The sequence below is a fragment of the Podarcis vaucheri genome (genome assembly GCF_965113315.1).
Source record: "Podarcis vaucheri genome assembly, chromosome: 3".
NCBI classification, from domain to species: domain Eukaryota; kingdom Metazoa; phylum Chordata; class Lepidosauria; order Squamata; family Lacertidae; genus Podarcis; species Podarcis vaucheri.
Window position 1 is genome coordinate 73,486,539 of NC_138761.1, and position 21,105 is coordinate 73,507,643.

Here is a 21,105-nt window from a genome sequence, read left to right on the forward strand (position 1 = left end):
TGTCTGCATTGCTGCCACTTTATGGCAGCAAATACTGTTTAAAGTTTTTTAGCAGTAAACTCTGAAACTTTAAAAAAGCGTCCACAATGCCCACTCTTGAGGAAGAACCCTTCTGCAGATGGAGATATAGATGACCTAGAGAGCCCTTTAGGACCACTATAACAGCAAAGTTGTAGCAGCTCTGCTGAAGTTTCAGACAACAGCAGTAGCCAGCCAGAAGAATGGTGGCAACAGTGGACAGGCTAAGGAGGCCACCGTTCTGCTGCCCATCCCAATTCATTACTTGGGTACAAAGCCTATACTGTGAATAGTGGGTGGGTTGGCCTGAGCCATAACAGATTAGAAAACCATCAAAGAAATCAGGTTGCCATCCTTACCAGTATGTAACAACTAAACTAAAGGCATTCCTCAGTCTATCAATCATAAGATTTTGGCTGGGAAGCTACATGGTTTAGGCTCAGAGTGCTGAAAAAGTCAAAAGGAAAGTCACTCTTCATTAAAATACTGAGCAAGAGTAACATATGCACATCACGTAGTTCCAATGTCCAGAGTGTCTCACCTCTGCTCACAAGGAGGCATAGAAAGCTGATGTGTTAAGCAAAGTTTTATGGAATATCATTTTTAGATACTTACCATAATTCAAAGAGCAGCAGTATTACATGGCAGCAGCTTCTAGTGCAATGTTGGAGGCTGCTTCTGAAGTATATTATCTAGGCTTTTTCTGTAAATAGAGCCTTGCTGCTTGTGCAGAATTTACCTGGTTGTGTCTCATCATTTTATAAGACAATGCAGTTTGAAGGATAAGCATGAAATTATAGCAAATGAAGCTTTCTATAGCGCATGTTACTTTTGCAGAGGGAGCTAAGGAATTGCTCCTGCCTTGTGGTGAAATGTGTACATTATTCCTGCAGTGATGTATATAACTTGGGCCTCATTCTCAATGAGCTTGTAATGTGGTACCTGGGTCTAGTTTTTTATGTGAAGGAAATATTTTGTATGGACAAACATTCAGTCATATGGGCTCCAAGCAGCAATCTTGATATAGTACAACATTTATATACTGCTTGATTGTAAGAGAGCCTCTAAGCAGCTCAAAAAAATATAAAGCAAAACATTAAAACTCTCAGTGAAACTAAATCCCACATTATCTCTGCCAACTGGACAATGTAACTCTGCCATAATTTTTCCCTACTTATGTGAAACATTACAGATTCCTCAAACGTGGTGATATTTTCTCCTCTTATTTGAATTAAAGTCATCGAGAACTCACTATAAGTATTGCTTGTGAGAATCAGAGCTTCCAAGTGGTGGTTTTCTACATGGCTACCTTCAGTGCTTTTTTCTGGGGATACGCAGGGGTACGCATACCCCTAAACATTTTGTGAATCTAAGTTTGGCTTCATTGAGGGGCAGTATTTCAATATGAGTAGGATAATGAGAGTACCCCCAAACATTTTTTTAAAGAAAAAAGCACTGGCTACCATGATTCATATGGTTACTGCAGTGCTTTCTCGAAGTGCCCCGATCACACAAGTCACAAAAAGTATAAACGGCCCTTGTATGGAGATACCAATTCTCTTTCAAATGCAGCCTCTGTATGAGTGTTGCTGGCATTTGAACCAGCATATTGCATCACATCTAAAGCAGACAAAGTATTTACTAGCTAAGTTCAAAATAATTATGTATCACACAGCAGCCTTCCAGGGGACACATCGTTCTTTAACCAACGGGAATTTCAAACATGGAGCTTATGACATGGCATAAGGACCTGCTGTTTAAAAGTAACAACATGTCACTATACATACCTAAACTGGCTCTTTGGACCCTAGCCTTTCCCCCTCCCCATGGGAACTAGAAGGGAATTCTCCACCAGTTATTTGTGGTTAATTGCTTGTATTTCCAAAATTGTCATTAGAAAATATACATATTAGACCTAATCCAGAGAAAGCACCAAGGGAATGATATACAAAACTATGGATACATGGCACTTCATGCTTACACTTGGGTACAAGTATCCACATGGGGATAAATACAGAATTTTTGTTATTTGTAATTAAATGTATTCAGTTCTTCTCCCTAACCCCATCCACTTGGCAGACTTTTGCATACTCAGTACCTTTTTTTGTGTAGATTGTGTTTTCTCACGGTATGTGCTTCCTTCTTTACTGAAGCAAGACTTCTTCATGTTTATCTTAGACTGCTGGAATTAAATTCAGTATAAATTTGTTGAGTTTATAATTTTATTTATTTAACAGAGTTTATATACTGCATACTAGAACAACAATGACCTCTAAGCAGTTTACAACAAAGTATAAAACATCCATTAAAAATACCTGTAAAAGCAAAGATTAAAAGCAAACGACATAACATGGTAAAATAGAAAAAATGAGTAATTTTTAAAAGCATACTTTTAGTTAACGTGAAATGCTAAAATTACATGTCTGAGTAGGTTTGCTGAAACAAAAAAGAGCACATGGTTCTATGAAGAAAATGTATGTTCTCTTTTTAGGTATGATCCAGATATTTTGCTGGGCTATGAAGTTCAGATGCATTCCTGGGGATACCTCTTGCAGAGAGCTGCTGCTCTAGGTGTTGATTTATGCCAAATGGTCTCACGTGTTCCAGGTGTGTTTATGATTCTAAGGTTCCTAATTCTAAAGTGAGAAGCCGTGGTTTTATTCTACTATTATTCTGGCTGTAAAGCCATTAGTACCATATAAGATGAGTTTTTTTGCTATAAAAAAATTAGTAAAAAATTTGCGGTCATCTTGTACATGGAACATGGCCATCTGGGGGAATTTTTAAAATATTTAAGCATATGTCCGGGATTTTGGCTTGGGTGGGCTGAGGCGGTCCCTCCTGCTGCTGCCCCCCTTTCTCCCCCCCCCCCCCGGCTGCATGCTGGTGACTGGCTTGCCTCCTGAAGCCCCCGCTGGCTTGACCATGGGATCGAGAGCAGCTGCCACTGCCGCCGCTGAGAGCTGCCTCAGCTACCTCTCCCTGCCCTTCTTTCCTTTTTTTCCTCTTCCCCTCTCAAACTCCCACCCTGCCCCCAGCCCGCTCACCACCTTCCTCAGCTCAGTTTGCTTGACGGCATGGCCTGGCGCAGAGTGGCCACTGCCTTCCCCTGGCTCTTCCTTGGCATCCTGCTTGGGAGCCTGCTTCCCCGCAGTCGCTGCCTTTGCTTCTGCACCACAGTGCACTGCATGCACCTAATGCTGGAAACTTTGAGGGCAGTCGCCCCAACAACATGCCACCTCCAAACATCCAGATTTTCACTTCTATTTTAGGGTTTTATTTTTCTTAATTTGGGGTTCAAAAAAATAGGGGGCATCTTATACATGGAAAAATATGGTGTTCCTGTCCCATTTTAGTGTTTTTCACTGTCTCTCACTAGGAAGCTTGACTCCATGCATTCTGTTCAGTAAGCTAGCAAGGATCCTTCTTTCAGCTTTCTGTATTAGAGTAGTAGTTGTTTATCTTTTGTTTGAAGAGATGGGAGCAGAAATAGATGAAGCAGCTAGCCAAGGGAGAAGCATTTGAGTACCTGAGTCACTGCAATGAACAGTGGGAGAGCCATATCCTGTGTAGAGTCCACAGGATAAGAACCTGAGGAAGAGTGACTAAATATAAACCAATTTGCATAATGGAAACCATATAGAACTGTGGTCTTCTTCACACACTACTTTAAACTTAGGGTGTGGAACTGAATCGACCAATGGGTTGGAGTCGTACTTTGCCTGCCCACCTATCAATCACCTGATGTCCCAGTGACATCAGGCAATCCATTTTCCTTTGATCACACAATTTGAATTAAGAAAGAATGGGTAAAGGCACACTTTGCAGGCTCCAATGGTTAGCTGGTTGTTGGTAGTCACAAAGCCCTATGTCTTTGCAAGCATCAGCATGATAATCAGGGCTTGCAGAGGCACAGGGCTTTGCTGGAACAGCTGATCTTCAGTACCTTCAAACCCCACTTTCAGCAGGGAGCTGCAACTTTATCCCTCCCCCCCCCCCGACATCATATATGAGGTGTAGGCCAGGTGGCTGTGTCTTGTAGAAGGTGGCTTCATGGGCCAAATGGGTAATCCTGATGGGCCTAACTAGGCCCATGTGAGGGTTCCCCCTCACTACTTAAAATCATAGTTAGGCTCAGTTGTAATTTAAAGGGTACAGTGTGCTGGTGCACATGGCCAAAATCACAGGCACTTTGCTCTTTTCCTGCTGCTGATAGCTAAGCCATGGTCTGGGTTAGTTTTACATCATCATCATCATCATCATCATCATCATCATGTAATTTATTATTTATAACCCCGCCCATCTGTGGGCTCATGGTTTGTTCCCTCCAAACAAACAAAGCTAGCGGTGAAGGGACTAGCATTTAGCTTGTGGTTTCTTTGGGGGGGGAGAGAAAAAGCCCAGGTTTATCCGTAACATTAAACCAAACCATGGCTTTGCTCTTGGCAACATAGCAGCAGGAATGAGGAAGAAGTAAAGTGCCCACAATTTCAGCCCATAGCCCCAGCTTTCACTTAACTATGGTTAAGGTTAGCTATGTTTTGAAGTGACATGCAAACCATGAGTAGTGCAGTGGATGTGGCTTCTGGACAATTTATATGAGTGATGAAACCTTGGAATATGATAAAAAGTAAGTACCGTATTTTTCCATGTATAAGACGACCTTTTTTTTGAATTTTTTGTGATAAATTGAGGGCCGTCTTATACAAGGGTTAATATGCTAAGTAAGCAAGGGCTGGTGCTACAGCGGGGACAGGGAAATGTCAGAGAGGAGGCTGCTTACCTGCTCTTCCAGGCTTAGGAAGAGTATTTGGTGAGTGCCAGTATGCGGTGTATTGCGGCACCAGTCCCGTCAGCCAGAGCAGGGGATCGTCAAAAAGCTGCTCAACAGCTCAGCGAACTTACAAAAGAAGCTAAACAACTGTTGAGGGCTCCCAAAAATAGGGGTCGTCTTATACATGGGGTCGTGTTATACACAGAAAAATATGGTAAATTGTAAGGGCAAAGATTTTAAAAACACAAAATAATGAACATTTCTGGTTCTTCTAGTGCATGGATTACGGATATGCACTACAGATGCTACAGGTGACTTTAACATGTGTGAGCAGAAATTGGGAGAGTCTGCAAACCAGATTCCATTATAAAATCAGACCTGCATTCCTAAGTAGAATAAAAAGAAAACCCACAACAAACCACAAAGATTTTCATATTTGCTGTAACATACTATCTAGTGGCAGTATTTTGGCCTTTTTTGTGTTATTCTTGCCAGAAAGATTGACCACCACTGCTCTAGTTTGTAGGTTCAGAAGATGGCTCTTCCTTCTGATAAATATTTCATTGTATTTGTACTAAAGTTGATTTGAGTTGCTGAAATATTCTCTTTTAATGATTTAGATGATAAAAAAGAAAACAGATTTACTTCAGATCAAGATGAATATGGGTCTGATACAATGAGTGAAATAAACATTGTTGGAAGGGTTATGCTGAATATCTGGAGAATTATGAGAAATGAGGTAAACTCTGGCAAAATCATAAATAACCTACTTTGAAATAAATGCCATATTTTCAAAATAATAAACCATTTTCTTGTCTTGGAGTTTGCAAATTTGTATCTCCTTCTTCCCATATGCTTGTTATCAGTACAGGAAATATGAAATCCATGGAAATGTAGTTATAATCATAGTCTTCCATTATTTTGCTGAGCTGATGTTTTACTCTATAGCATATTCCACTCACATAACCTATTCTCTGTTCAAAGGCCAAGTTGCATTTCAGCACTGGCTGCCTACTGGTCTAATTCCTTGGTTATTACACTTGCTGATATTATTAATTATACTTTCTGTCATAACTGGTAACAACTGTGTTGACAAATCAAAGAGTCCTATGACACCTGAAAGGCTAACAAATGAATTGTGTATGTTTTCAGGGGCCAGAGCCGTTATCATCAGATACAGAAAGGAGCATCTGATAAAATGATCTCTGGTCTTTGATGATTTATGCCACAATTGACTTGGCATAGGTCTCTTTGTTTTTGCTGCAAATTATGTAATGAATTTGTAATGTAATGATTTGTAATGAGAAAAGCATGGCCGTAAGACATTTCTAATTCTTGGTGAGAAACCCATTGTTTCCCCCCTTAGTCCCTCTAATTGTCTACTTTATGGGTGTTTGAACTTCCTTTTGCATGTTCAGGTGATGATCTGCGCTCCCCCCCACACACACCCGCTGCAGGCTGAGCCCCACCAGCAGTGGTTGCACCTGTTGACTTCCTGGGGGCAGATCATGGTGTGAACCAGAGGGGGAACCCTCCCTTCCCTTCTGGTCCATTCCTGGGTTATGAAAAGTTGGCCTGGCCTGGGCCTCAACAGTGCTGTCAACTTCCATTCTTGTCTTATAGCACACTTCACCTTACAATTGATTAAGTTGCTGGTTAATTTTACTCATAGTCACAACTGGCTTAGCAGTTACAAAGGTAGTGCCTTCCCCACAGCAATGTTCTTCAATGGTGATTCAATTAAATTGCCCTGTAGTTTCATCACAACTGTGTGGCAGAGCTTGAAGACAGTCAGATACGTAGCAGGGGCTGCCTCCCCATTGCAGGACCCTCATAATGGATCTTGGGGTCACTTCAGAGCCAAACCCAGCTCACGGGCTAGCAAGCCTGCAACACACCCAGGGTGGTTGCCAGTGATAGCTCATAATACCAGTCTATACATAGGTGGGCCTGAGCTTGCCTTCTATCCATTGATAGTTTCCAAGTATTCGAGCTGAGTGGTTGTCTTGAACCTGAATCCTTGTTCTGTGCTATGTCATGCCAAACTCTGTGTAAGCTATAACCAGTAAAAGTTGTGAGCATTTTTAAACATACCCTGTAATTCTTACTCTTCCACTCCACCTTACCAGGACAAATTATATAGGCATATGATCATACAAGTCTTCTCTTATTTTAGGTGACTCTAACTAACTATACTTTTGAAAATGTGGGCTTTCATATACTTCATCAGCGCTTTCCACTGTTTACCCCTCGCGTTCTGTCTGACTGGTTTGACAAGACAGACATCTATCGGTAAGTACCAGTTCTTACGAGTATTTTAAAGTATGCTTCCTGAATCAAAGACTGATCTGTTGTATATAAAGTTTTCAAACCAAATGAAAACTTGATTAGCAAGGAAAAAATAAAACAAAGTTGGCTCCTGACAGAAGAATAACAAATGTGCTGCCAATCCATAGTGCACAATTCAACTTTCTACCCATATCATTTGATCAGTTAAGGCAGCACTGACCAATGTGGTGCCTTCGAGATGATTTAGGACTACAGTTCCCATCAATCCCAGCCATCATAGCCTATGGTCATGGATGACAGAAGTTGTAGCCCAACATACTCTGGAGGCCATCGCGTTGGCTACCTTTGACTTAGTCAAGTTTGCATACCACTCCTGCATGACCAGGTACCACTGGAGGTGGATCAAGTGGCTACTTCAACAGACCTAGTGAAGATGTGGTGCTCATGGGCGAAGCACTGATATTTTCAAAGATATACTGTATATTGCTGAATATCAGACATAAGTAGTTATGTAACATGGTTGCTGATCACAGGAGTGGCAACTGTGCTGTAAATGCAGTATGTTAAGTAGACTTTACCATTGTTGTATATCTCAAGTGTAACAGACCTTCATGGTGCAGTTTTCCTTCCAGTTTATTCAAGCAATAAATAACAAATTGCTATCCCTTAATAGCTAGGATAACTGAATTCATGCACCAGTGATAAGAATGACCTTGAAATTATTGAAGCTAAGAAAAAGCAAATCTAATTGAGAAAAAAGTAGTCATGCTACTTTAGAAGTGACTTAGTGCATTGTTTTCATAATGCATCAAATTAATAACGAGTGGCATAGTAAGTCACTCCACTTCTAATTTTAAGGTATAAAATCTGTGGCACCTTATTTCAAAGCTCTGAATTGCCCTTCCCAGCAGCTTCATTTATATATTAAGTAACATAGAGGACAAGGCCGTGGTGTGGAACAGTAGTCCCCGAGCACCACATTCTGGATATGATGCAACAGAAAGAACAAAAAATAAACCAAGGAACAACCCATTCAGGTGGTCCAGAAGGATACCATGGTTGACTATTACTGGACTTAACCTTAACCTTATGTTAAAAGCCTCCAAGAGAACTAGTAGGGCTGCACATCAGTTTATTAGAGCTGCAAACTGTTGATTACTGCCTTGAAAGTTTTTTCCCCCCTAGAGCATCCTTTAAGACGTTTAAGATTTTTGTACGTTTATTATTTGATTTTAAAGCTGGAAAATGATTGATTATTACACAAGCCGTGTCCGTGGAAATCTCCAGCTGTTAGAACAAGTGGACTTAATTGGCAGAACAAGTGAAATGGCAAGGCTTTTTGGAATTCAGTTCTTGCATGTATTAACAAGAGGATCGCAGGTAAGCTGTCCTTAATATTTTTGAGAAGTTGTGAGGACCTCAGAATTTTTCTCACGTTTTGAACCTTGGAAGTTTTCACAAACAAGGGGTCATTTCTAAAAGACATTAAAAATCCAATTGCCACTGGCCTTGCTGCTTATTAGGAAAATAATATTAAGTGTATAGCCGTACTAGATCAGTATTTTTTTTTTAAAATAGAATTTTTATTTGCAAATATAAGAAAGAGAAAAGAGGATGAAAATATTGCCAGCAGACATTAACAGTAAGAATACTCCATCAATTCTAATTTAAACATACAGGTCAATATAAGCAGTTTCTGTGCTCCAGTGGGTATCTAAACAAGACTGGCAGTTAACAAGGTATACATTTGAATATAGAAAAGAGGTGAAATCTTCTGTGAAGTAGTAGACAGTGGGTGTTTTGACCTTCCAGACTTGTAATGTCTCTTAACCACCATAAAGGCTCACAAAGTCCACTTATTTTGTCCGTTAGTTCCCACACCACAGGAATATATTTTAAGAATACATGAACATTCAAAAGTATCAGTAATTAATGTTTTTCTTTTGTAGTATCGTGTGGAGTCAATGATGTTACGTATTGCCAAACCAATGAATTACATTGCTGTTACACCGAGTGTCCAGCAACGAGCTCAAATGAGAGCCCCTCAGTGTATTCCTTTAATAATGGAGCCAGAATCCCGATTCTACAGTAATGCTGTCCTTGTACTAGATTTTCAATCTTTATATCCATCTATTGTGATAGCATACAACTACTGTTATTCCACATGCTTGGGACATATTGAGAACTTGGGAAAGTAAGTATTAAATATTTAAAATCTAGATGCATTTTCTCTGCTACTTAATAAGTACAGTGGTACCCCGCAAGACGAACGCCTCGCGAGACGAAAAACTCGCAAAACGAAAGGTTTTTTCGTTTTCGAGTTGCCTCGCAAGACGAATTTCCCTATGGGCTTGCTTCGCAAAATGAAGCTTGCTCCGGGGACAGCGGGTCTTCTCTTTTGAAGCAAGGGGCGGCGGGGAGAAGCGATCTTCTCCCCGCAGCCCCAGGTCCGGGGACAGCGGGAAGCGCTTCCCGCTGCCCCCGGACCTCTTTTGAAGCAAGGGGCTGTGGAGAGATCGCTTCTCCCGGTGCTCCGAAGCCGGGCGGGGGGGAGGGAACACCTCCCGCCGCCGCCCGGCTTCGGAACGGTGCTCCGAAGCCAGGCGGGGGGAGGGAACACCTACCGCCGCCCCCCGGCTTCGGAACGGTGCTCCAAAGCCGGGGGGGGAGGGAACACCTCCGGCCGCCCCCCCGCTTCGGAACGGTGCTCCGAAGCCAGGCGGGGGGAGGGAACACCTACCGCCGCCGCCCGGCTTCGGAACGGTGCTCCGAAGCCAGGCGGGGGGAGGGAACACCTACCGCCGCCCCCCGGCTTCGGAACGGTGCTCCAAAGCCGGGGGGGGAGGGAACACCTCCGGCCGCCCCCCCGCTTCGGAACGGTGCTCCGAAGCCAGGCGGGGGGAGGGAACACCTACCGCCGCCGCCGGGCTTCGGAACGGTGCTCTGAAGCCGGGCGGGGGGGAGGGAACACCTCCCGCCGCCCCCCGGCTTCGGAACGGTGCTCTGAAGCCGGGCGGGGGGGAGGGAACACCTCCCGCCGCCGCCTGGCTTCGGAACGGTGCTCCGAAGCCGGGCGGGGGGGGGAGGGAACACCTTCTGAAGGCGGGCGGGGGGCGAAAGTCTTTGCTCCCCCCTGCCTGCCTTCCCAGGGGCTTTTAAATCGCCCTGGACAGCGGAGAAGTCCGCTGTCCCAGGGCGATTTTAAAATGCCGCCCACCAGCATTTTAAGATCGCCCGGACAGCAGAGAAGTCCTCCGCTGTCCCGGGGTTTTTTAAAATGCTGGGGGTGGGAAGAAAAGCCCTTGTCCCCCCCCCCCAGCCTTCAGAAGAGGTCCAGACCTGGTCTGAAGGCGGTTTCCCTAGGAATGCATTGATTTTCAATGCATTCCTATGGGAAACCGTGCATCGCAAGACAAAAAAAACGCAAGACGAAGAGACTTGCGGAACGAATTAATTTCGTCTTGCGAGGCACCACTGTACTTGAAAGATCAAATGGAATATATTTAGCCCACCACTTCTCAAACCATGCAGCCAGGAAGTTGTTTTTCTTGTTAAAAAAGAAGTCATCGTCTGGGATTTTTGTAATTCTATTAATCTACTTCTTGGCTGCAGAGACAGAACTTGTGAACAGCATTTTTGAAATATACAATTTTAGAAGTGCATCAAAACAAGTGTGTAACTCTGACTGCGTGTGGGTGGGTGGATTCAGTCTTCCACACATGCATACCAAGGAATAAGTAGATGAAATATGGGAGGAAAAGGTGTGTTTCAAATATATATATTGCAGATGATACAAGGACTCAGTGATGTTGGAAGGTGGGCACACTCCAGTATGATTATCTCTAAGGAAATATTTTGTTAATATTGATCTTTAAATTGTAAATTATTTGCTGATAAGAACATAAGGAGAGCTTGCTGGATTACAAAGAGAAGGCTAGAGCATGAGAGAGACTAAGAGATACAAATCTGATGTAAAATTAAAACAGGTACTGTATTTATGCTGCCATAGCACTAAATAGTGTGTAGCATGGGATAAATCTCATCTATGAATAGCAGTTAGTCTGTGATGTTACTTGAGGGTTCAGTACACTTTGTCTTATTTTCCAGATACGATGAATTTAAGTTTGGCTGCACTTCTCTGAGAGTATCTCCTGATTTGCTATATCAACTTCGTCATGACATCACAGTGTCACCCAGTGGAATTGCTTTTGTTAAGGTAATGCTTTATTCTTCTTGTTGACATTTTATGTTTAACTTGTTATTTCTACTTCTATCTTGCTTTCTGGAAGAAAAAAGACACTGAAGCATGAAATGTAAATATGTTAAGCATATTAATAAACAGGAGGCAGTATCTACAGTAGGAATGGGGAACCAGCCCACATGCCAGCAAGGCCATTTCACCAAAGCCATACCCACCTGTCAATCAGCTGACATCATTCCAATGTGCACATAATATCAGGTGATGGGTGAAATGGCAGGATTCCATTCTGCTTTAGGTATGCTCCTCCTCCCTGCCCAGTTCTGCATGCACAACCAAAGCAGGATTTAACCCATATTTGTTAGCTGATGCAGGGAGTTTACATCCTGCTCAGTTTGGCTGTTTCTGGGAACAGGCACCTGCAGGTTAAGCAGCAGGATTTAACCCACTATTCAGCAGATGAGCAGAGAGTTTGATACTGTTTGGTGCTTGCTTTGTCAGCACACATTCCCTGCTATGAACACCACCCCACAGATCAACTTTGACAAGTGGGTGGGACTGGCCACCTACCAGTCACTTGATCAGATGATTGACAGGTGGGTGGCTCTGACTCAGCTGTCAAAGTTGTTGCATGAAAGGGGGGGCAGACAAAGCTCTGGCCCACTGGGGATGGGGGGGGGGGAGAGAACTCATACTCCACCTTAACTCCCAGAGGGAAAAATTACCGTATTTTTTGCTCTATAAGACTCACTTTTTCCCTCCTAAAAGTAAGGGGAAATGTGTGTGCGTCTTATGGAGCGAATGCAGGCTGCGCATCAATCCCAGAAGCCAGAACAGCAAGAGGGATTGCTGCCTTCACTGCACAGCAATCCCTCTTGCTCTTCTGCCTTCTGAGATACAGAATTTTTTTTTCTTGTTTTCCTCCTCCAAAAACTAGGTGCGTCTTGTGGTCTGGTGCGTCTTACAGAGCAAAAAATACGGTACCTGGTTACCAGTAGTGTAAAAATTATCTGATAAGCAGCATTACAAACATTTGACCTAACAGTGGTCTACTGTAAACCACCCTACAATAAACAGAATTAATGTTGGTGCTAAACATATATTTTTATTATTAAATGTTAATTCTTAATGTTGTTTTTGTGCAGCCTTCAGTAAGAAAAGGTATATTGCCAAAAATGTTAGAAGAAATTCTGAAGACTAGAATCATGGTGAAGCAATCAATGAAAGCTTATAAAAATGACAAAGCCATCACTCGAATGCTTGACGCACGTCAGCTTGGCCTTAAGCTCATAGCAAATGTCACATTTGGTTATACTTCTGCTAATTTTTCTGGAAGGATGCCATGTGTAGAGGTAAGTGATGAAAGTAAAGTGTAAATATATTTCAGGGACAAGAAAACAATAATAATAATAATTTATTATTTATACCCCGCCCATCTGGCTGAGTTTCCCCAGCCACTCTGGGTGGCTTCCAATCGAGTGTTAAAAACAATACAGCATTAAATATTAAAAACTTCCCTAAACAGGGCTGCCATCAGATGTCTTTTAAAGATAAGATAGCTACTTACTTCCTTCACATCTGAAGGGAAGGCGTTCCACAGGGCAGGCGCTACTACCGAGAAGGCTCTCTGCCTGGTTCCCTGTAACCTCACTTCTCGCAATGAGGGAACCGCCAGAAGGGCCTCGGCGCTGGACCTCAGTGTCCGGGCTGAATGATGGGGGTGGAGACGCTCCTTCAGGTATACGGGAACCGAGGCCGTTTGGGGCTTTAAAGGTCAGCACCAACACTTTGAATTGTGCTCGGAAACGTACTGGGAACCAATGCTCCCAGTCTTCTTCACTATAATAATGCCTACATTAAGGCAAAAGCTGATTCTTAACCTCAGTTCTCTGATTGTAAAATAGGAACAATGACTTCAAAGGGTCCTGAGGAGGACATGCAATTAAAGATTTATAAACACCTTGGGTTGGATCCAGAGTTACACAAGCATAAGACCACTCATGCCACAAGGCTTTCCTGCTGCTCCTCTCTTGTGCCCACTTGAAAACTACTCTGGAAGACTGAGGAGACTGTCCTGCACAATGTGAAAAGGCAGGCTGGGAGCAGGAAGGAGCAGGCAATATTGGTAGAAATTGGACAAGGGAACATTGCTCCCATGCAACTCCTGGGCCTAAGCCCTTGAAATATCTATATGCATGCTTACTACTTGCAGTTGCTATTTCCTCTTGATGAATGCATCAATCCACAAGAGCTATTTGGACACAGTCAAGAGAGTGACTTTTCTTATTTTTAAAGTTAACACGCACATGCCTTCTGTAAACTTCAGCACAAATTGCTTTTGAAACTTTTGTCTTATGGAGAAGAAGTGGGCTGCTGTTAATGAAAAAGATCAAACTTTCTACAGGGTTTATAGAATGAGTTACAGAAATTTCTGAATTGTGACCAGGGAACCTAAAACAATTATATATGCATGATCTGTCCACAAGAAAGATTTTATCAAGGTTTGTCTTTATATTTTGCAGATTGGTGATAGCATTGTGCACAAAGCCCGAGAAACCTTGGAACGAGCAATAAAACTGGTGAACGAAACAAAAAAATGGGGAGCACGGGTTGTATATGGAGACACAGATAGGTAATTAAAACTATTCTTTTGTTTGGGAGACTTTCCAACCAGTAATATGTCATTGACTGCCTTTCCTTCCTTTACCAGAAATTAGTAGATTTGTAATATGCAACCTTTAAACCAGAGTAGGAATTTAATACGCACAATAGCTGGAAGAAACATTTGTTTTCTCAGGAACAAAATTATATATTTTGAATGCAAGGAAAATGTGTTTTTCCTGCAACAGAAGTGTTTGAGGAAAGAAAGCCTGAACAACAGCAATTCTAAGGTTATTTCATGCACACACTTTTTTAAATTACATTTTTATACCGCCCTTCATCCAAGGACCACAGAGCGGTTTACAATATGAAAACACAAAAATATATAACATAATAACAAACAAAAACAATATCCCAAACACAGTTCAAAAGGCCATAATTGTTTAATTAGGGAATGTTTTTGCCTGGTGCCTAAAGATAGGTAACGAAGGCACCAGGCAAGCTTCCCTGGAGAGAATATTCCATAAACAGGGAGCCGCTACAGAAAAGATCCATTTGTGTTGTCACCCTCTGGGCGTCTCAGATGAAGAGGAGCTTCAGATGATGATCGGAGAGTCTAGGTCTGCTCAGATGGGGAAAGGCGGTCCTTGAGGTATTGTAGTCCTGAGCCATTTAAGGCTTTATAAGCCAAAACCAGCCCTTTGAGTTGTGCAGCCAGGCCAGGATTGGCGTTACAAGCTCTTGTCCTGGTGAGCAACCTGGCCGCTGAATTCTGCACCAGCTTAAGTTTGTGAACCATCTTCAGAGGTAGCCCCCCATATAACGTGACTAAGATGACTTCTGTTCTACTAGGATTAAGTTTCATTTCACCATCCCACATCCACTCCATTACAAACTTCAGATATATCTCTTTTGTGTATTTATCTTGGATGTTTATGTTGTGAACTGCCCTGAGATCTATGGATGAAGAGCACTATACCGATTTAATAAATAACAAATATCAACTGCTTACCTGTTCATTTTCTGTTTTTAGTCACAAGGAGAGAGAAAAAAGTTGCCATACTTTTGGAATATTTTTAGAGTGGGGAAGCTAAATACAGTGGTACCTCTAGATACGAACGGGATCCGTTCCAGATCCCCATTCGCATCCTGAAGCAAACGTAACCCGCGAGTCGCGATTCACCGCTTCCGCGTATGCGCGTGACGGCATTTTGACAGTCTGCGCATGCATGAGTGGCGAAACCTGGAAGTAACGCATTCCGTTACTTCTGGGTCGCCGCAGAGCGCAACCTGAAAGCTCTCGACCTGAAGCATATTTAACCCAAGGTATGACTGTAGTCGGGACGCGGGTGGCGCTGTGGGCTAAAGCCTCAGCGCCTAGGGCTTGCCGATCGAAAGGTCGGCGGTTCGAATCCCCGCGGCGGGGTGCGCTCCCGCTGCTCGGTCCCAGCGCCTGCCAACCTAGCAGTTCGAAAGCACCCCCGGGGGCAAGTAGATAAATAGGTACCGCTTACCAGCGGGAAGGTAAACGGCGTTCCGTGTGCGGCTCTGGCTCGCCAGAGCAGCGTTGTCACGCTGGCCACGTGACCCGGAAGTGTCTCCGGACAGCGCTGGCCCCCCGGCCAATAAATGTGAGATGGGCGCACAAACCCCAGAGTCTGGCAAGACTGGCCCGTTTGGGCAGGGGTACCTTTACCTTTACCTTTATGACTGTAGTCATTTCTTAATTTCCCTTATCTTATTTCAGCATGTTTGTACTACTGAAAGGAGCTACCAAGGAACAGTCTTTTAAGATTGGCCAGGAAATTGCTGAAGCTGTAACAGCTACCAACCCCAAACCAGTAAAACTGAAGTTTGAAAAGGTAAGAGAAATCTGAGTGTTACCTGACTGCAACATTTAACAGGACACCTTTCCAGAAAGTGACAAAGTATTAAAAGGAGAAGGAATTTGGATGGGAAAGCAAACTTGGGAAGAGCTGCTAGCTTACCACTTAAAGAAACAAAACCAAAAAAAACAAAAGACTGCCTATAAAAAGGCACCTACGCCAAGCAGGATTGAACTTGCCATGCATCAGTGCATGCACAACAGTCCTGCTTTCTGCAGGAAAGCCAAGCTACATCTTTGCCTATCCCACACAAAGGGGGCACATGTGAACATAAAAATACAGTGAGTGTGCGCACACTCCCCCTACAAATGAATGCAATTTTGCACAGAAATTGCACTGAACTTATCATGCTTTGACTGAGGCTTTTCCACTGTTGCTGTTCATTGATTCATTGCCACCAACCTCATTGACATGCGGAGAAATGACAGGGTCCTTAGTGACCTTCATCACACAGCTGTTCTGCTTTGCTGCAGGACATCAAACCCAGAACAAAAATCTCCCATTTTCCTCTCCAGAAGGGATTTGTGAGAGGGTACTAATATTAAGAGTCCAGCTCTGGGGTTTCTTGGAACCTGCCCAAAAAGTCAGTAATGAAGGCGAGATGGCAGTATCATGGAATAGGTGGTTTAAATCTGCAAGGAAAGATCAGACTTCCCTCAATTGGATTTAAATGCCTATTTTACAATCCATCACTTTCTTTTGTTGTCAAACTGATTTTCCTTCTCTGTCTTTTCCTTCTGCTACACTTCCCTTTGTCGTCTTTATGCCTGACGGCAAGGCCCGCCTTTCTCCTTTTTTACTATTGTGAGCAGGGAGCAAATATTTTGTCAGAAAAACTTGACAAAATAATAAAACAAAATTGCATGGTAAATGGTTTTTGAACTCCACAGTACCCAAGGGGTCAGAGAATGTTCTGCATTACACTTCTGTCCATGTCTGGTGGTATTATGAATACATTTGCAGTTCTGTCTAGCACAGTGATCAGGTTGATTGAATCATAACATAAGATGTTTGTACATTAATTGAATAAGGACAAAGATGTACATTTAGAGATTAACAAACATCCAGCCTAATTTTTTCCCAATTTACGAAAAATGAAACCTTTTTCAAATTCAGAAATCAATCTGCTCTAAATGTAAATATGCTTGATAATATTTTATGGTTAACAGAAACTCTTTCAGTGCATCCAAGTGTTTACATGTACACAAGGAGGGCTTTCATATCCTCCCTTCTAGCCCCTAGTCCACACACAAGAAGAGCTCTTCAAATGGCTGTTTTGAAGCTTCTCTGAGTTGAGAAAGCCTGTCATGCATGCACGAATTTACTATCTCATCCTCTCGCTTGGGGCCTAAAATAGTGTATGTTGCTTAGTAATATATATAGTTTATGGGTGACTTGGGTCTAATTATGAGCAGTAAAGAAGAAAAGCGTTCAGTCCAGAAGTTTGCCTGCATTTCTCTTATATCTAGACTAGTAAAGTTTTTCTTTGCATTGCAGGTCTATTTGCCATGTATTTTGCAAACCAAGAAGAGGTATGTTGGTTACATGTATGAATCACTGGAGCAGAAGGACCCAGTATTTGATGCAAAAGGCATAGAAACTGTAAGAAGAGATTCTTGCCCTGCTGTTTCCAAGGTAAAGTGGCACAGGCATTTTATTGTGTTCAGAAGTTCTTTTTAGTACAATATCAGTTCCACATATTAGGGGGGAAACTCCAAAGTTGAAAGTTGAAAGTTGAGGGCTTCAGAATGGGAATGTTTAAAATGCCTTTGCTGTTTCAAATGACTATGAAATCTTTTTTAATACACTTTTTTCAGATGCTTGAGTGTTCTATCAAATTGCTGTTTGAAACACGTGATATAAGTCATATCAAGCAGTATGTGCAAAATCAGTGCATGAAATTATTAGAAGGGAAGGCCAGCATGCAAGACTTCATATTTGCAAAGGAGTACAGAGGAAGTTCTACATACAGACCTGGAGCCTGTGTACCAGCTCTAGAAATCACAAGGTAATAAGGATATATAATGAATGGCACTGTGAGATCATTTTAGTTTATATTAAATCATTCTCGTTATGGGAGTTCAAAGATGTGTTAAATACCTACTACAGAAATATATACTTCTAAGAATATCAGGATTTTATTACATTAAAATATAAAATATGGATCAGTGGGAGCTACTTAGCTGTAGTCCCTGCACTGCAGGGGTTTGGACTAGATGGCCCTTGGAGTCACTTCCAATGTGACAATTCTGTAGATCAGATATATTTTCCATCAGCCAGGTCCTAAATACATCCACAGCTTGTTCTGCACTCTTCCTTCAGAGGGAAAAGTCTGGAATAGTGGTTCTGTCAGAAGCTCCAGACTTTGGGCAAAAGTATGGGGCCTCATAGTGCTCAACTTTGAAGGGGGGACTAAGAGCCCCAAAGTAGTAGATGATTGTGGGCAGAAGCAATAAGAGGGGTGCTAAGCGAACACACACACACACAGGTGGGGGGTCCTGTTTGTGAGACTGGGGGGTTTCCTCAAAGAATGAGAAGTGCTTCTGGCTGAAGCTTCTCTTTTGTGTTTAATGTTGCTGTGCAAACTGGCAAGACTGATAGGAAAGGATTGCAATAATATATGGAGATTATTAATGGGAATTGAAACAGGTACATAGATCTGTCTCTCTCATTTGTGGGCCATATATTTTGAGATTGATTTTATTTGTCCCAACAGAAAGATGCTTGCCTATGATCGGCGATCTGAGCCACGAGTTGGTGAAAGGGTGCCCTATGTCATTGTGTATGGCGTGCCGGGGTTGCCTCTCATACAGTTGGTTAGGCGGCCGATTGAGGTTCTACAGGATCCAAACCTGCGTCTGAATGCCACTTACTATATCACCAAACAAATTCTTCCTCCGCTGGCTAGAATCTTATCACTTATTGGCATAGATGTTTTCAGCTGGTATCATGAATTACCAAGGGTAAGTAGGTGAAATAGTAAATTCTGGATATGGCTACAGCTGGAATGGAGTTTTTATAGATAAGTACAGTGGTACCTCGGGTTAAGAACTTAAATCGTTCTGGAGGTCCATTCTTAACCTGAAACTGTTCTTAACCTGAGCTACCACTTAAGCAAATGGGGCCTCCCGCTGCCACTGCGCGGTTTCTATTCTCATCCTGAAGCAAAGTTTTTAACCCGAGGTACTATTTCTGGGTTAGCGGAGTCTGTAACCTGAAGCGTCTGTAACCCAAGGTACCACTGTAGTTTAAAACAGTTAGTACTTCTCCTGGTTACTGAATTGGCTCTCTAACTATCAGTGTTATTCAACCAAATGGAGAGGGTAGAGGGTATTCCTACCAATGTTGAGCCCATGGCTGCTGTGGGAGGGAAGGTCCAGTTACTTGATGAATCACTAACAGGTTTGGGACAGGTTAACAAATAGATTTTCCTTCCAACCCCCTATCACTTGATGCAAGACTTACTAGGAAGAGGGTTGTAGGAAAGAGACTACCCATAGTAATAGCAATGCACAATAAAGAAGAAAGCAATAAAGCAAAACAGAAACCTACAGGTTATGTATATGCAGACAAGGAGTTTGCTTGCTATAGACCCAAACCTCAGATTGTTCATACCTCTGGTTCCCACCTGGAATTAGTTGGCCAAATGGGAAACAAGGTATCTAAGGTGGATTTCCACAACACATTAATAGGGCTGGCTTTCATCCATCCTGATATGAACAACCTTGTGTGTGGGCAGCCTCTCAAGAACGGTTTCACTTAGCATGTGGAGCTGATCTCAAAATGGGTGTTCAGCTCCACCTAGTGTTAGTAGGAAAAATCTCAGCTCCAACAGTTTTGAATGGACTTGTTGATATGTTTTGATATGTCTTTCGGAACATAGGATGCCAAGACCCAGCAATCTTTAACTTGAGAAGGTGTAAATTTGATCAACGTATGTTGGCAAAAATAGTTATAACTCATATGTATCAAATACTTTTAAACCCTGTAGATCCAGAAAGCTGCTACCACATCCCACAGCGAGCAGGAAAGCCGAAAAGGGACAATTTCCCAGTATTTCACCACTCTACACTGTCCTGTGTGTGATGAATTAACTCAGCATGGCATCTGCAGTAAATGTAGGAGCCAACCACAGCATGTGGTAGTGATTCTTAATCAAGAAATTCGAGAGCTAGAACGTAAACATGAACACCTAGCCAAGGTAGGGGAAATAATCTTTTATTTTGCTTCTAATAAACTTGAACCTAAATGAAACTCTTCTGAGGTGGAGAAAACAGCACCTTTTGTTTTTTAATAGTTAAGTATAACATGTTCCCTAATAAGCAAAATAACGAACTTTCACAAAAGGTATTCCAAAGGCATGAAAAAAGTGCTATCAGAGAAACTGGCAATAATGAATGATGACCTTTTAATACAAAATTATGTTGAACTCTCTGATATTTTACACAAGAACCCCATCATAAAGATCTTCCTTTTATGTGACGGATTCTGTTTGCTTTGTACAGAAATTAAATTTGCATGAATTTAGTTGTAAACAGGTTTATTAAGCCACTCTTTTATCAAAGGATCATCATTCAGTTTCCACTTTGAAACTGCTAGAATTTCTGCCATTAAAAGTATATTCCCCACTGTTCTGTTAATTTCAATATATTATTTAATATTACCAAGAAGTACCAGGATTTAATGGAACTATACTCTCATAAATATTTTCAGTGTATTTATGTCCAATATACCTTAATCCCACATATATAGCCAAAATCAATCTTATCGGCAATGCAGCTCTTGCCATTTATAAATCTCTTACCTTACCAGATGCATATTACAGTGGTGCCTCGCAAGACGAAATTAATTCGTTCCGCAAGTCTCTTCGTCTTGCGGTTTTTTCGTCTTGCGATGCACGGTTTCCCATAGGAATGCATTGAAAATCAATTAATGCGTTCCTAGGGAAACCACCTTCAGACCAGGTCCGGGGACAGTCTATCCCCGGACCTCTTCTGAAGGCTGGGGGAGGGGGGGACAAGGGCTTTTCTTCCCACCCCCAGCATTTTAAAAAACCCTGGGACAGCGGAGGACTTCTCCGCTGTCCGGGGCGATCTTAAAATGCTGGCGGGCGGCATTTTAAAATCGCCCCGGACAGCGGAGGACTTCTCCGCTGTCCGGGGCGATTTAAAAGCCCCTGGGAAGGCAGGCAGGGGGGACAAAGACTTCCGCCCCCTGCCCGCCTTCAGAAGATGTCCCCGCCCCCCCCTCCCCTCTTCGAAACAGCTTTCCGAAGTGGGGCGGCTGGGGCAGGCGTCCCCGCCCCCCCCCCGCCCCACTTCGGAACAGCTTTCCGAAGT

General features: G+C 42.7%; 1 protein-coding gene across 1 annotated transcript in view; it reads left to right on the forward strand.

Moving 5' to 3' along the window:
- REV3L (REV3 like, DNA directed polymerase zeta catalytic subunit) overlaps positions 1 to 21,105 on the forward strand; it is a 64,146-nt gene that overhangs the window by 39,468 nt on the left and 3,573 nt on the right. The window contains exons 19-31 of the mRNA XM_082216765.1: positions 2,510 to 2,625; positions 5,413 to 5,531; positions 6,969 to 7,084; positions 8,320 to 8,461; positions 9,031 to 9,275; positions 11,189 to 11,297; positions 12,425 to 12,631; positions 13,802 to 13,911; positions 15,628 to 15,742; positions 17,264 to 17,401; positions 17,584 to 17,774; positions 18,483 to 18,729; positions 19,758 to 19,967. Coding sequence (XP_082072891.1) covers positions 2,510 to 2,625; positions 5,413 to 5,531; positions 6,969 to 7,084; positions 8,320 to 8,461; positions 9,031 to 9,275; positions 11,189 to 11,297; positions 12,425 to 12,631; positions 13,802 to 13,911; positions 15,628 to 15,742; positions 17,264 to 17,401; positions 17,584 to 17,774; positions 18,483 to 18,729; positions 19,758 to 19,967 — 2,065 coding nt within the window. The remainder of the gene's footprint in view (positions 1 to 2,509; positions 2,626 to 5,412; positions 5,532 to 6,968; positions 7,085 to 8,319; positions 8,462 to 9,030; positions 9,276 to 11,188; positions 11,298 to 12,424; positions 12,632 to 13,801; positions 13,912 to 15,627; positions 15,743 to 17,263; positions 17,402 to 17,583; positions 17,775 to 18,482; positions 18,730 to 19,757; positions 19,968 to 21,105) is intronic.